Consider the following 17382-nt stretch of genomic DNA (forward strand, 5'->3'; position numbering starts at 1 on the left):
TGGTGAGGGCTCTCACCGCCCCTGAGCCTCTGGCCTGTACCCCAGTTCTGTATGCACAAATAAATAAATCTAAAAAAAAAAAAAGAAAAGAATCATCAAATTTTGAAAAGATACCCTACTGAATGGGAGAGAATTATTTGCACATCATACATCTGACAAGGGGCTAATATCCAAAATACACAAAGAGCTCAAACAGTTCAACAAAGGAATACAAAAACTCAAATAAAAAATGGGACAACCTAAAAAGAATACTTCTCCAAAGACATACAGATGGCAAACAGGCACAGTACCAAAAAAAAAAAAAAACTCATCATCACTTATCATCAAGGAAATGCAAATCAAAACTACAATGATGAGATACCATCTCACACATTCACACATGCAAGAATGACCAATACCAAAAAGTCCAGAAACAATAAGAGTTGGCAAGGATGTGAAGAAAAAGGACTCTTATCCTTGTTGGTGAGAATATAGACAAGTCAAGGCCCCATGGAAAATATTAAAGAGGTTTATCAGAATACTAAAAGTAGATCTACCATATGATTCAACAATTCCACTCCTAGGTATCTATCTGAAGAATTAAAAACACTAACTTGAAAGGACATATGTATTCTTTCACTGAAGCACTATTTACAGTTCTGTATGCACAAAATAAATAAACCTTTAAAAAAATATATGTGGTGTGAGCGTGTGTGTATGCACAACGAAAGACTACTCAATTATTTAAAAAAAGATGAACCCTTGCCATTTGCAACAACATAAATGGAACTTAAAGGAACTGAGCTAAGCAAAATAAGACAGAAAGAGAGTAACAAATACCCGATTGCTTTGTTCGTACGTGGAATACAGAGAAACAGTGAGATAACACCAAACCAAAGTGAAACCTTAGATATTTGACTGTAAAACTGAGACTACCAGAAAGGGAGGATGGAGAAGAAGGCAGAGCAGGACACAATGGTCTATGGTAGAGGCCTATAAGTACCTTGGTAGTGGGTGTGGTATGTTAAGATACACCTGAAGAGGTAGAACCTTACATTTATGAATCATATATAATGTTGTAAACTAGTGATAGTTTTTTTTTTAATTACATAATCTGACTCCAGGGTTCATACTCTTTAGTTACTACCCTATACTGCTTCCATGACCAGAAATTACTACAAATGAACAGACTATCTCCATGACTAGAAATTATTACAAATCAGCAGGATAAATACAATTAGGAAGCAAGGAACAAACAAACATCTTTAGAGTGGATTATAAAAGTTAGAGAAGCATTTTCTTTGTCCTGTAGTTAAAGAAGCAATAATATTCAAGCGATCAATAAAATAAAACTTGTAAAACAAACTTCTGATAAGGTTGGGAATTTAAATAAACGTGTAATAGAGATAATTCATTTGAAGATGGTTTAAAATTAGTGTTGTATTATAGTCCTGAAGAAAAAACAGTTTCAGAAAGTGGATATTATCTGTCCAAGATCATGCACTTTTTCAATTTACAGTTTACACAATTGGAGAACAGAATTCAGGCTTCAGAGTCCCCACTTCAGTCTTTCTTTCATTATATTACACCATACCTACATTCTTAAAAATTAATGTATACATTAAGTATCTACTGGGTTGTCAAGTAATTTACAAGGCAATTGTGCTTATGCGATTTATCCTCACAATCTCATAAGGTAGTTATCATTATCCCCATTCCATAGGTGTGATAACCAGATAGTCTGCTGGCTCTATAAACTGTCCAAACACCAAAGCAAGGAAAGGTAAATAACAAAACCAAGATTGGTAGTTAACCCCTGACTTAAAAAAAAAAAACCCATGTTCCTCAAATATGAAAATGTGTGTGAATGGAGTTGGGAGGTCCAACTGTTACACCAGATAATAAAAAGCTTAAAAGTTACTACAAACCCTTTAGAGTTGATACATTGTGATATTAACTAGTACATAGGTAGACACCAATGGAACAGAACAAAAAGTTTGAAATCATCCCCAAGCATGGCTCAAAATATATGTAGAAAAGGGCATACTAATCAATAAAGGTAGGCATTTAAAAAAAAAACAGTAGTGAAGTAACCAAAAAACCATTTGATAAAATGGAGTGTATATCAAAACATCACATCATGATTAAGTTCTAAATGGATCAAAAATCAAAAGGTTAAAAAATATATGAAAAGCATTACAAAAAAAAAATAGGATGAATTCCTTAAAGCCTGAATGAACATAGTGAAAATCTTTCTAATTATGACTCAAAATCTTAAAGCAAGGATAGACATAACTTAAAGATGCTTGAAGTCATTTTTGTGTGTGGCATAAAATTAAAATGAGTAGCAAAATCAATGAAGGAGGACGTAAAATCAATATACAAAAATCTCTTACATTTCTATACTCCAATTGTGAACTATCAGAGAGAAAAGTTAGGAAAACAGTCCATTTACAACTGCATGAGGAAGAATCAAATACCTAGAAATGATTTTAACCCAGTAAAAGACCCATATGAGTACAAATAAATGGAAAAAGATATTCTGTACTCATGAATTGGAGAAATTAATATTGTTAAAATGTCTATATTGGGTCCTCTCTGTTGGTGAAAGGGTTAAGATGCAGCACTATGAAGCTCTTCACAACCACTGCCAACACCAAGTTCGATCCTTGACCAGGGAGGTGACCCATATGTGCAGCAGTGCTCTCCTCAGCAGCATATTTCAGTAGATCTACCTGTTCTTTTCTCCATTCTGTCTCTGGTGAATCCTCTCCCCCACAACACCCCATCTCTGCACCTTTGGCCTGTACCCCAGCTCTTGTATGCATAAATAACTAAATGATATTTTTAAACATTAGCTTAAAAAAAAAGTCGATATTACCTAAAGCAATCTACAGATTCATTGTGATCCCTATCAAGATCCAAATGCATTTTTCACAGAAATGGAAAAGAACAATCCTAAAATTTGTATGGAACCCCAAATTGACCAAACCAATCTTAAGAGAAGTAGGGCAATCATTTCAGGTGGTGTCAACCCCTCTTCCTCTCCATTACATAAGTTGAACAAATTTTCATCCACAGACACACTCATTAGAGTGCTAAAAAATAATAATAATAATAAAATACATCTCTATAGCAAAAGAAATCAACAACATGAAAATGAATGAATGGAGAAAATACATGTAAATCAACTATTACTGTACACAATATATTATAGAAGTATAATACAGGAATATATAGCAAACTCACACATGTGAACAGCAAAAAAAAAAAAAAAATCTAATTAAAAAATGGGCAGAAGATCTAAACAGACATCTTTCCAAAGAAGGCATACAGATAAACCACAGGTATATGAAAAGATGCTCAATTTCACTAATCATCAGGGAAATATAAATGAAAACCACAGGTGAAATATCACCTCAAACCTGTCAGAATGGCTGTTATCAAAAGATAAAAAATAGGTCCCTCCCTTGTGGCACAATGGGTTAAAGCACAGCACTATGAAGCAATCCACAGCCCCTGCAGCACCAGTTCCATCCCTGGCCAGGAAGATGACCCACATGGCATGGCAAACCTCTCCTATCTTGCCCACTGCTACCCTCAGCAATGTATTTCAGTAGATGTGCCTGTTCTTCTCCCCACTGTGTCTCTGGTGAATCCCCTTACCCCCACACCTTTGGCCTGTACCCCAGTTCTTGTGTGCATAAATTAACTTTAAAAAAGATAAATAATAAATATAGGCAAGACTGTGGAAAAGGGGGAGATTGGTGCAATACTGAATGGACTGCAACTTGGTACAATCACTATGAAAACAATATGGAAAACTGCCATATGATCCAGTAATTCCACTTCAAGGTAATTATCAAGGTAAAATGAAAAACCTAACTCATAGATAGTATCTGTACACCTATGCCATGGCATCATTATTTACAACAGCCGCTACATGGAAACAGCCAAAATTTTCATCAGTGAATGAATGGGGGGAGGGGGATGGCAGGTGTGTGTGTGTGTAATATTCTTCAGTCAAAAACAGAATAAACTCCTGCCATTTGTGACATGGCTGAACCCTGATGGAACTACTAAGTGAAAGTTATCAGAAAAAGAGAAAGACTATATGATTGTACTTATGGACGGACTCTTTAAAAAAGTTTTTAAACCAAGTACACAGTTACAGACAACAGACTAGTGAATGACAAAGACAGGAGGGTATGCAAAATAGGTAAAGGGTTCGAAAGATACACTTCTAGTTACAAAATAAGTAAATCATGGGAATGTTATACAAAGCATGGTAACAATATCCAATAACATTAGACAGAACTTTTAAAAGCTGACAAAATAATAAATCTTTGTTAAAACAAAGATTACAGAAAAAAAGTTCAACTAAATACAATAATAAATGTTAACTGAGTTTACTGTGGTAACCATTTCACAATACATATAGATATCAAACAATTACAATGTATACCTGAAGGAAATACAATGTAAATGTCAACTATAATATACGTATATGCAATATAGTGTTAGTGGCTATATATCAATAAAAACAATTTGCAAATTATACCAAAGATAAAGAGTTAAGATTCCTAAGATTATGCTAAGCAAAATAAGTCAGAAGGAAAAAGAAAAATATCAGATAATTTCACTTCTAGGTAGAATGTAGGATGACCAAACAAAGGGTCAGGAAAAAGATAAAACTTGCAGGCAGACCATAGATCTGAGGCATACAGGAAGGGAATGAAAAGGTGATGGGTCAAAATGGAAGAGAAAAACAAAAGGGGCTATGATGATGGTTCACAAGTGTTATGGCTGTAGCTAAATGTGTGGGATTACACCTGAGGGGAGAAGTCATATATTATACAAAATGAGCAGCAATGTAAGAAAATAAATAATAAATTAATTTTAAAAAGAGACATTTGAAAGTTTAAAAAAAAAGGAGTTAAGATCCCTAATATTTATAAAGAGCTCCTAAAGGTTGAGAAAAACAAGCAAAAAATATGGACAGGTAGTTCACAGAAGAGAATAAATTCAAACAGCCCTTAAAATATGAAGATATTCAAGCTTACTCACATGAGGGACAGAAATTAAATTTTACACATCTCACCTATTAGATGGACAAATTTCAAAACAATATGTTGGTAAGGACAATAAACAATCTCATATATTAAGGCCAGAAATGTAAAATAAAAATCTAGGAGGGAGTAAATATTGCAACAATAAACAAAATTTGATCTAGCATTCCCAGTTCTAAGATGCATTCCAAAAACACACTGGCAAGAGTATGAAATTGCTTAGATACAATATTACTCACAGCAGCAATTATCTTAAATAGCAAATGTCCATCAATAGGAGATTGAAGAAACAATTGAACATCCACAAACTGGAACACTAGGCAACTGCAAAAAGGAATTAGGAAGATTTCCATGCACCAATATGGTGGATAGTGTATGCCGTATTTTCTGTTCAGAAAGACACAGAAATAAAAATACACACACACCCCTAAGAAGGAACAGTGAAATATTAAATCAAAAAATGAAAATGGAAGAGGAAAAAGGATAGAGATGACATGGGTTGAAGTGAGGATCTTCTCAACATATCTTGGATAGTTTTTACTTTCAAAATACATAAATAGTTTACATATATAAAAAGACTAACATTAATATGAAAGAGAGAGCAATCTTAAAATCTGAAAACTACCTGGTGAAAGACAGAGCCTAAGTGATGTCAAGTTAGCTGTCAAGTTGGTGACACAATAACAGAGAAAAGTGATTACTTAAAGTAACTCCAGAACATAGTATTTTGATCACATGTCCTTAAATCAAATATTCCAAAATCAAATGGAGGTACAAAACTATAAATTTCACTTAGTAGTCTTACTACTAGACATTTTATATATACAAAAAAAACCAAATGAGTAATTCTGTTAATGTTGTTAGAAGTAGTTTTTTGTGCTAAAGAACAAGTAATGATAAACAGAAATCAGAGTTACCAGCCTAATGTGCTTTTCTCCTTTACAAAAATAAAATTCCACAGCTCTATTCATTAAACAAGAACATGAAGCAATTTCAACCTAGTTGTGATGAGTACTACTAGTATCTGGATTGTGATCTCAGAATATCATTCCCAACTAAAAGAAAAAGGTTGGCTGATTTTCAAGACTGGGACAAGAAATGCATACGATGAGTCTGGGCATCTTATTTCAGTAAGTAACAAGTGAACTGTATCAAAACTATGAGGCTCATGTACAGATAACAACATAAATTAGTTCCAATTAAACACAGAACACTAACAGAGATGACAGAAACTGGCAGAACATACAAAATACATATTTTTAAATGGTTTCAATTATTTAAAAAAATGTTTAAAAAACAGAAAACTAAGTCTGAGTATATTTTGTTTGCTGACTCTGATGGAATGGATGAATAGGCAATGGGAAATCATTACAGAGAGTGTAAGGTAGTAGAACAATTAGGGCTGGGGACATACACCCCTGGTTTTCTTAACTGTCAGATCAATAAGGTCGCTACTAAAAACCCAGTTTTCAAATTTGAGTGCATTTAAGAATCCATTATCTCATGCAGAATCTAAAAAGTTCTAATTTTCTCTAGGCCTGGGCCCAATTCCATTTTTAACAAGTTCTTCAAATGAACCTGAAAGTCCTATAGATTCACTTCTGAAATTATTACTGAGACCATTTTACAAGTTTTTAATATATTCCCAAATCTTAAAGGAAAGATATGATCACATCTCATATCTCCCCTTCCTATCTATCCTTTTACCAAGATAATAAATTCCATGAAAGCAAGAACAGTGTCCATGATTTCCACAATGCCTATCAAAGTACCCAGCACATAAGTTAACACCAAACATTTGCTGAATGAAAGAATAACAACAGGAAAAAATAAAAAATCAACTGCAGTTCACCACTTCAAAATTAGTTCCAGAAAACTATCTGAGATAAAATGTCCATTTCTTGCCAAAAGTCAGTACAAAGAGTATGGAATAAAGACTATAAATAAAGTAGGGGAAGAACAATAAAACAAAATGTATGGGTATAAAGAGTGGGCATAGGTTAGCTTACACTGTACAGTAAGACACAAATTTAGGAAAACCTTTCTATAATATACTTTGTACATTAATTTGAACATTTAACTTCCTCTAATTTAGAAACTACTTAAAAAAAAAAAAAAGTACTCAGATTTCACAATTCCAAATACGGAGAGCAGGTATATTATGGAAAAAAAGTTTTTTAGAGACACAAAGAACATTTACTACATAGCCCACCTCTTCATTGGAAAGGATAACTTATGAATAGGGAAACTGAAGCCCAAATACAAAAAAGATTCACTTGTTTATAGAGTTAATAGCAAAGCAAGGATATGCCAATCCTTTGAATTTCCAATCTAACGTTCTTTCCACTACACCAAGCTAATAATACATTCTTAAATTTTTAAAGATTTATTTATTAATGCATACAAGAACTGAGGTACACTTGAGGTGTTTGTGAATGTGTGTGTGAGAAAGAAAGAGAGCGCAGAACAGGCAAATACACTGAAACACAGTGCTGAGGAAAACAGTGGGTGGCCCAGAGAGGTCTGCCTCACCAAGTGGGTCACCTCCCTGGCCTTGGATGGAACAGCTTCATAGTGCTGCAGCTTAACCCACTGTGCCACCAGGGAGGGCCTAATAGTATATATTTTAAAAGTAATTCTTTTTCCATTGTGAAATGCAGCAATATCTGCACATCTTAGACATACAAGTGTGGTAACCATCACTACACTCTGGGTTTAAACCAAATGAATACACAGGGGTGGGAATAAAGATAAAACACTACTGGACTACCTTCAGTGTTAGAAATCCATAAATAGTTGTTTTTTTTAATTTTTTTTTAATTGATGCAAAAACAAAACTAGGGCACAAGCCAGAGGTGCAGGGAAAATGAGAGGACACACCAGAGACAGAGTGGGGAGAGAACAGACCCCACTGATGAAGTATACTGCTGAGGAGAGCAGCGGGCAGACCAGGAGAGATCTGCCGCACCATGTGGGTCACCTCCAGGGTGGGGATCGAACTCATGCTGAAGTGGCTTTAGCTTCTTAGTGCTGTGCTTTAACCTGCTGAGCCACCAGGGAGGGCCCAATATTCGTTATTTTTTTACAGATTTTTTTTATTTATCCATACAGAACTAGTGTACAGGCCACAGGCAGAGGGGCGGTGAGTGGATTCACCAGAGGTGGAGTGGAGAGCAAAACAGGCAGATTGATAAGGTACACTGCTGAGGGGAGCAGGGGGCGGGTCAGGGGAGGTCTGCCATGCCATGTGGATCACCTCTGTTGCTGGGAATGGAACTCGCACTGAAGCAGCTGCAGCTTGCTTGCTTTAACCTGTTGCACCACCAGCGAGGGCCAGTAGTATTTTTTTGATATGTGGGCTTTTCTGTGAAAGAAGAGCAGAACAAACAGATCGACAAAGTACATTGCTGAGGGGAGCAGTGGGTGGGTCAGGAGAGAGGTCTGCCTCACCATGTGGGTCAGCTCCAGGGCTGGGAACTGAATTTGCACTGAAGAGGCCATGGCCAGCTTCTCAGTGCTGTGCTCCAACCCGCTGCTACCAGGGAAGGCCCAACAATTTTAGTTTTTAACATATATACAATACCAAAACTTACAGTCATGAAGTAAAACTAAGCTCTAAACATATGTAAAATTTAATCTAAAATGGATAATTTACTCTTTGTTCACTATAAAATTTTATATGTGGTTCCTTCTTCTGGATTAAAAACATTTTTGACTCAAGAGATTAATGAATGACCCAATTCATGTCTCTGCTGTTACTCGGAGCCACCTCCCTATACACCCACAGGATGCTTGTAGTGTAAGAGGGCCTATTTACAGAACACATCCTGAAAATACAAAAAACACAGAAAGAGAGCAATGTAACAACTAAATCTCCATAAACCAGCTCCCAACTGCCCTTCTTATTGACATAAATCCTTGGCAGAAAGTAGGTATATTATAAATCATGACTAAATCAATAGACAGTCTCCAAAGCCCCTCCTCACTGTACTGAATCCTATCTAAATATCTCCATTTTCAGTTACAACTGGCTAGGGATCTTCAATGAAAACCATTGGGTTATGAATTTATGGGCAAGGCTTTGAGGTGCCAGATAAATTACTATGCACTCAAAGAAAACAATAAATATGACTTTCACTCTAAGCACAGGGACTAGTATGTAACAGGAATACCATAAATATGACAAAAATAATAGTTGTCATTGGAAAATTTCTACTAAATGCCATATAACTGCTTTGTCTGTATTATTTAATCCTTACAACAATCTAGTAGTATTACCACCACCATCATTCCCATTTTCCTGAAATCTAACAAACTTTAAGAGGTTAAAATAACTCACCTAGAAGTACATAATAGAGCCTGGATTTGAATCCAAGTTCGGACCCTCTACAAAGATGTGCTAAATAAATGAATGAAACAGTAACTTGTTTTTTAAAAAAGTTCTTCCACCATATTAACATCAAAACAGTCTGCTCCAAACCAACCAGATATGCAACTGATTTTAGCAATACCCATTACTCATAACAAGGGCAGGTACATAGCTTAAAGGTCCAAAAATTTCATGACCTCAGGTCTTTTCATTCCACCAAAAGGAACATACACCCTAATATAATCAATTCAACTAGCAGGACAGAGGGATAATCTAAAATCTGGAAAGTTAGCCAAATTCTGTTGTAATAATCCAACATAAGGGCCAGGATTGTCAATTTAATGTTCACAGCAAAAAATATACTCAAGTGACAGGGATAGTGGTGATATTAACAAAAAAAACAGTTAACTATACAGGAGAAAGAATCTAAGTAGAGATCTAAGTAGACATCTAAGTAGAGGTGCCAAGTAGGCAGTTAGATATTCAGGACTTGAAACCAGACAAAAAATTAAAGTCTTGGGTATCACTACCATGATATGATAGCTATACGAATGGGTGAACGCTCCAAGACAGTAAAGAAAAAAGTAAGTAGTATAGGCCAAAGATTGAGACTGATTAAAAAAGAAGATGATGATGAAGAAGTGGGCCACGGAAATCCAGGAAAAAAGAATTTAAAGAAAGAAAACTCAAAAATCAATCACTTGAAAATTGATTTACATTTATTTTCCACACTCCAAAAAACTAATCAGAAATGGCTGTCATAAATAAGTACGTAGGAACTATGAGCACTGTTAAGACTCTGAATTAGCACTGGTTCCCTTCTTTCCCTTCAATTCATCCATTGCTACACCTCTACCAGCTAAACAAAAATTGGAAAGGTCATGCTTAATTGCATCCTTAAGTAGTGTACTAAACATGTTACAGGCAAGATAGCTGTATTATCAGGAAATGTATGTCAAACTTCCAGACAACTTCAAGACAAATATTTGCTTAACCCTCCTTACCATCTACTTTTCTATTTCCTTTTTAATTTATAAATCATAGGCATTTTTTCCCTCTGGAAATATTTAAGACTATTTTTCAACTTGCCCATACTCTGTTTTCAAAGGTTATCAAAACTACTTAGAATTTATTTTCAAAATTTAATCATTCTCAGGTTAAAAAAAAAGTTAAGAAAAGGGAAACAGCTAATGACTATAAACTATAACATGGAAGAAAGAAACATTAGGAAACTGTAAAGATTCTAACTTACAGAAAACCAAAGTTGAGTAGCTAAATGATCTAGGAAATGAGTGAATAGTAATGATAATACATAATGTTATCATAGTATCTGCAAAATACTTCAGCATTTATATTAGCAATATGAACACTGGACTTACCAAATTTTTGAAATAAATTAAAATTGTATGCATTCAAGGAACAGTTGGACAGCCACTTACTGAAGCTTCTTTCAGCTATGTTACTTTACAACTACTACTATTTATTACTAATATCTCAACAAAAAATGTCTTGTGACCAAAGTGGTTCAGCAAACTCTTCTAAATTCTTCTAAAATCAAAAGGTCTGAACTTTCATTTCTGAAAAGTGGCACTGCTCCAGAAAGTGAAGAATGAATTTAATTTGGCAACTTTAGATTTTAAGATTCCAAAACAAAACACCCTAAACCTAGAGTGCTGGATATGGAAAAGCATGCAATAAATATCAGTTTTAAGAACTCAACAAAGGCCAAAATATAACAGGATAAGGTAATCAATGTAAAAGGGATAGCAACTCAACGAGATGTCCAGAGTCCAGATAGGGAAAAGTAAGTTACCAAGGCATAGTGAATAATGAATACTTAGTGATAAACACAAAAATCTCATGCAAAGAAAATTTATGCTAGACACTGTAAAAGAGAAAAAGGAAATTTTTGTCTCCAAAGAAAAATTCTACCTTTACCAAAAACATATAGATAAGGAAATAAAATTTCAATACCAATAGACAGTTGCAGAGCTATACTGAAAAAAGGGTCATGGATTTTATTAGTGCAGGGATAGGGGAAGATAACCAAATTTGCTGCCTATTCACTTCTCAAAAAAAGTCTTGGACTCCATGATACTCGACTGTCCTAAGTTTGAAAGCCCTTGATTGCCTAACTTTTCCTCCTTGTTACAAACTTTTAATCTTTTATCCCTAGTTCTCTAAGGTCTCTCCTCACATATCAGTTTCAACTTGCACCACTGAGCAAATGTTTTCCAAATAGTTTTCTTTAATTATTACCATTTCTTCATAGCTGTTTCACTATCCCCTCTAGCCCAACATACATCTAAAATTACCTATTCTTTGCAAGCAATTTGCAGGAAAAAAAAACTGCTGTTTTCACCCATATTTTCTCATCATTCTATATAATCTAGGCTCAAATTTTTAGAATCATCTATTTCTTTTCTTTGGCTCCCTCTTGTCACCAAACCTTGCCAATTATGTTTCTGCAATTCTCTCTTCCCATACTCATGCCCCAGAATAGGCTTCTATCATTTCTGGACTGTTACTATTTCAAAACTCTCCAGTCTCACCCCAGCTCATCTCTGCTCACAATTACCAGATTAATCTTTTTCATTCATCCTGAAACAGTCCTGTTTATAAATATTTAAAAGCCACAACATACTGAAGAAAATCTAAACATTCCTAGGTCTAGCAATCAAACACTAATCTATCCTTCAAGCTTTTATCTTCTGCTCCCCTAAACATGTCACAGTCATTCAAGTCTCCACCCTCAGCTCATAGTATCTTCCACTTTCCTTTTGATTCTCTTCTAAAAACATACTCTGGTTCTCTCAACTCACAGTGATTTTTTTTTCATTTTTATATTACCTGTACCAATTACTTGAAATTTATCATTAATTTTCTCAATCTATGAAGTACTCTGCTTTGTTTCTGTGTATGTATGAAACTAGTTCTTGTTAGGTTTGTATATAGGAGATCATGTGGTTGTACCAAGACCAATTTCAAATAGATCAGACTCTCAAGGAAATTAGCCATGACTTAAATTTCCTTGTATTCTCCACATTTCAGTAAATCACCAAATTAAACTATAGCAAGATTAGAAGACAACCAAAGAAAAACAAGTTACTAAACCCTCCCTACAGTCCAACTTCAGGGAACACGTAAATCAAAAAGCAAAGTAAAATCAAACTATATGGAAATTGGCTAAATGGAAAGATATGCGCTAAAACCTTCCACTTCTCTTATTCAATAAAGCGTTTTAAATTGCATTAAGCATTATCTTGTTTCTCAATATGAAGAGTACCCATAATATGGGTGAAATTTCAAGCACAAAACCCACAGTATTCCTATTTCACACCAAAAGCTTTTGGGAGAAACATTCTAATAGAACTATAAACATTTAAAAATCTATAGTTTTAGAGTAACTGAAATAAATGCTAATTTTAAACGACCTACATGATTTTCCTGATTCAAGATGAAATTCTTAAATGATATTACTTCTATAGATGGCATTATTTTGTTCACTTAACCTGAAATACTATTTATATATGACATTTTCTTAAGAGGCAGTAAATTACTATTTATATACATATTTTCTGCAATTTTAAAGACTGCCAGGTTTTGTTTCGGTTGAAATAGAATTGTAAGTTTTAATTGTTCACTAAAGTGAGAAACTTGCTCAGTTTGCAAGCAAATTGACAAAACCTGAAAACTCCAATATTTATAGATAAGTGTATATGCTATCCCAATTAAAGATTTTAAATTAGAATTCTGTCTTTTAAATAATTATAAACTGCTTTAAAATATTTTTAAATAAATAACTGTCAATTACCAAAAAAGGCAGTTGCGGGAAAATAAAAGTACTTTTTAAAAATAATAGTTTATTTTTACATCATTTTGTGCCTTTTTCCATCCCAGTTGTAATCCCCGTGGGCTTCCCATCATCTGTGTGCCATCACCATAGTCCAGTGCACTTCCCGCCCCCCACATTAAGTGGTACTTTTTTAATCTACAATATTGTAAAAGACGTTAATACTGAGGTGACCTATTATCAGTTATCTTTGACTTTTTACACTTAATAGCCCAAAAGTTCCTTCCGTCACCTATGACATTTTGGCTCAAAAATCACTTCCTCATTATCGATTCTTCATTGTCATTTCCAACTCTAAAAACTAGACCCTCAGGAGTTAAATCGCTGTCAATGGAAAGAAAGCTTGATTAATGATCAAGCTGACCAGAAAGATTGCTATTACTAAGACCGCCAATCAACAGTCTACGTACGTAGTAAGTTATACCTCTGACGTGGTAACTTTTTATATGATGCCTGCAACAGTAGTTTTAAGTGTCTTTTGTGTAGTGATGAACTAAGTCACAGCTAAGAATTCAGAGAGTAGTTAGTATAGCGCTGATAAGTAGGGACACGGCACGAGATACTAGTGGTACTCCAAAATTCTCTGGATGAAACAACAGGTTTTCGATGTTTTCCAAGACTACGCACACCTGACGTTTTCTTCTGCACATAACTAGACTAAAAAGAGAAAAGCAAAAACACACAGAACCCCCAGTCAAGCAAGAAAACCGTGCTACTCACCAGCAAACAATCCGAATTCACTTCCGATTTGGGATCCCGCAGCAGGTTGTCGATTTTTTCAAACCGAGTCTCAAAACTGTCCCCAGTCGACATGTTGCTGCTGCTATGACAATACCCTAGCACCAGCTCCAGCAGCGGAAAGCAATTTCAACCAACTTCCTCCGCGGTGCTCAGGCAGCCTCCGGGGCGGAGGAGCCGGAACCTCAGGGTCACCAGGTGCGCCCGGTTCCCCCTCTTCCTCCTCCTCACAGAGGGGATCTCCGCTCTCCAGACCCCGGGCCCGGGGCAACAGCGACCCACAGCCGCTCCGGCACCCAAAGTCGCATCCCACCTGGCAGCCCCTCACGACAGCCGACGGCGCCGTAGCCACCAGCCTCGTCTCTCCAGCGAGGTGCTTCAGCCTAGCGGGCCTCGGCCGCCTTCGCCAACGGAGGGTTCCTCGTCCCGAGATGCGCAGGAGGGGAGAAAGAAAGAGAAGCAGGGTGGAGACTCTCCGGCAGAGGGGAGGGAGAAGAGGAAAGGCGAAAGCAAAGGGCGGGTGCAGAGTTGTGCCAGCTGCTGCCGCTGCCGCCGCCGCCGCAGCTTGGGCCACGGGCCCGTCCCGCTGTGCTCTGAGGCGCCGGATGCGATCTAGCCCCGCATCCCGGGCTCTGCGAGGTCCGATCCGAGGTACCGATCCGTCACGCCCAAGAGCTGGTCCTCGCGGGACAGCTTCACTCTCCCATTTTGTCCCGTCGCTGCTGAGGCTGCCGCTGCGGTGACCGCCGGGGCTGGGCGAGGTCGGTGCCCGATGGAGACTAGGAGAGGAAAGACTGGAAAGCTGGCGGTGAGGAGGACGAGAGTCGGGTCTCGGCGGCGGCTAAAGGGGGAGCTTCAGGGAGGGGCTGCGGCCCGGGCTTGGTAAAGGGCGAGTCTCAGCGGAGAATGCCTGGGGGGGTGGGGCGAGGGGGGCCGTAAGGGACTAATATGTCCGCCTTCCTGTTCAAACAAACGGGAGACCGCCGGCAGACTGCGCATGCGAGGCGCGCGGACGTTCGGCAAGGAACTAGCCTGGCGCTGCGGGGACGCGCGCGCGAGCGCGCGCGTACCCCGACGCCTTCCTGGGGGCGGGGTGAGGCGGGAGGCGGGACGTGCCCAAGACTTCTGGGGCCGGCGGAGAAGACAGGCAGCTGGGCGGAGCCGATAGGGTGAGGCGAGCGGCTCCGCCCTGACCGGATCTGCTCGGTGGAGCTGCGGGGGCTCTGGAGCTGTGGGGAGGGTCCGGGCGGGGGCGGAGTTCTCCCTGCCCTGCTCTGGTCGCGCTGGCAGCTGCCCGGGCTCTGTCCCTGACTTCAAGCTGTTGGCTGAACTCTGACAAGAAAGGAAAAGTGCTCGTTATTATAGTGGAGATAGGTTCTCTTTTAGGTACGTTGCCGTTTCGCCTAGAGGTTAGCAGCATTTTAGCACCAGTGGAGTGTGGTTTCAGTAGAACTACATCGTGGTCCTTGGTGACCCCAGCAGCGTTTGACGCATCTAGTTTGTAGAAGTCAGGCCCATTTAATTTAAAATAAAAGGAAAATAGGTCCTCCCTAGTGGCGCAACGGGTTAGGACACAGCACTGGAAGCTGGCCTCAGCCACTTCAGTGCGAGTTCCATCCCCAGCCCCGGAGGTGACCCACGTGGGGCTGCAGACCGCTCCTCTCTCACCTGTTGCTCTCCTTAACAGAATACTTCTTCGTTCTGCTCCCCACTCTGTCTCTGGTGAGTCCTCTCACCGCCCCTACACCTCTGACTTGTACCCCAGTTCTGTATGCATAAATAAATAAATCTTTTTTTTAAAAAAAAGGAAAATAATCTAGAAATAAAGCAGTATTTTAAAAATAACATAATAGTTTATTTTAAAATCATTTTGTGCCTTTTTCCATCTCAGTTGTAATCCCTGTGGACTTCTCATCACCAAATCACCTGTGTGCCATCACTATAGTCCAGTGCACTTACTTCTCCCCCCTCCCACCGTTTTTTATCCCATTCCCCCATTTCATCCCTGTAAAATGTCTCTGGTGTATATTTATTCATTATTATTATTATTATTTTCTCGCCTGGTCCTTTATACTCATGCTATGAGTGAAACCATCCAGTATTTTTCCTTTTCTTTCTGGATAAAGCAGTATTTTTGTTCTCCCACACTATTAACACTCACACTGTAATTTTCATGGTGATGTGTAATACAGCTGTTTCCATTTCAAAACTAGTTAAACCTAGAATTGTGATTTTTACCAGAACTAACGTATAACAGGAAAATAATAGGCATTTCCTCCTAATTCAGTTGCTGCATTGACTTTGGTGACAAAAAGTAGACTTGTTACTCAATCTGCTGATAATGTCCTTCACTACTTTCAGTGGGAAATCTACCTTAAGTATGATAAATCTTTAGTTTTACTTATAAGTCAAAATAAGGCTTACCAAAAGTAGAAAATAGGGTTGTTTTTACTGGAAAAATGCTACAATACTGGAAAATGCTATATGTAAAACTTTGTACAACGTCTTTTGTGTGAGTGCATAGGTTAAGAAAAGGTATTGTTTGAAAAATAGCTATTCTATTTTCATTTTGTAAGATACAGGACTATTTAGATATGAAGTCCTATGTACAGATCAAAATAGGAAGTAAATATTCACAAAAATCTAAAGCCTAAAACAAAATTCCGTTTTTTTCATTAAATGTTTCTTTAGTGAGTTTTATTGTCACCAGCATGTTAAGCCAGTCATGTGAATTAAATTTATTTTTAAGCATAGGGCTTAAAATAAATCTGGCAGTAGCACTAAAGTAAACTTCCTAAACTCTGCTTGTCCTTTTTCATTACCATTTTTAGGTATTCTTAGGAATTTTGTTGCTTCTCAGAGAACTGAACATTATGTTGTTTTCAATTTAGACACATGAAAAAGTATAGGTAGCTAAGACATTACATTGTGCTGATAAACATAAGTAGAACTGAAAAACAATCTGGTAATGCTACTACAAACATCTGGAACCTACATAGATACTTTACTTTTCTATAAGGTTATTATAGTGATTGTGATACACCACTTGTCTTTTACCCTATAGTACACAACTCTATTGATTTCTTAATTAAAGAAATCCTCATCTATAATAGTACAAAATCATTGACTTCACAGTTCCTTTCTAATCTTAAAAATTCTATTACCTAGTTGGGACTAATCTCTTCAAAAATATTGTGACCATTTGATCCATTTTAAACTATATATTAAGATCCTACATGCAGTTGTAAAATACTGATATGTATAAATGTAATAAGACTAGAATATTCGTTACATATATTGAGTACTGACTGTAAGTACTAGTCCATGCACTTTAATCGCAGTATCTCATTAAAGCTTCAAAAGAACTCTGCTGT

The 17382-nt window shown here is 37.2% G+C and overlaps 1 protein-coding gene across 1 annotated transcript in view; it reads right to left on the reverse strand.

Moving 5' to 3' along the window:
* Positions 1-14180, reverse strand: part of ROCK1 (Rho-associated, coiled-coil containing protein kinase 1) — a 106161-nt gene extending 91981 nt beyond the window's left edge. The window contains exon 1 of the mRNA XM_012725778.1: positions 13991-14180. Coding sequence (XP_012581232.1) covers positions 13991-14083 — 93 coding nt within the window. The 5' untranslated portion in view covers positions 14084-14180. The remainder of the gene's footprint in view (positions 1-13990) is intronic.
* Positions 14181-17382: the final 3202 nt, after the last annotated feature.

Source organism: Condylura cristata, unplaced genomic scaffold, assembly GCF_000260355.1.
Source record: "Condylura cristata isolate star-nosed mole 26May11 unplaced genomic scaffold, ConCri1.0 scaffold00016, whole genome shotgun sequence".
Taxonomy (NCBI): Eukaryota; Metazoa; Chordata; class Mammalia; order Eulipotyphla; family Talpidae; genus Condylura; species Condylura cristata.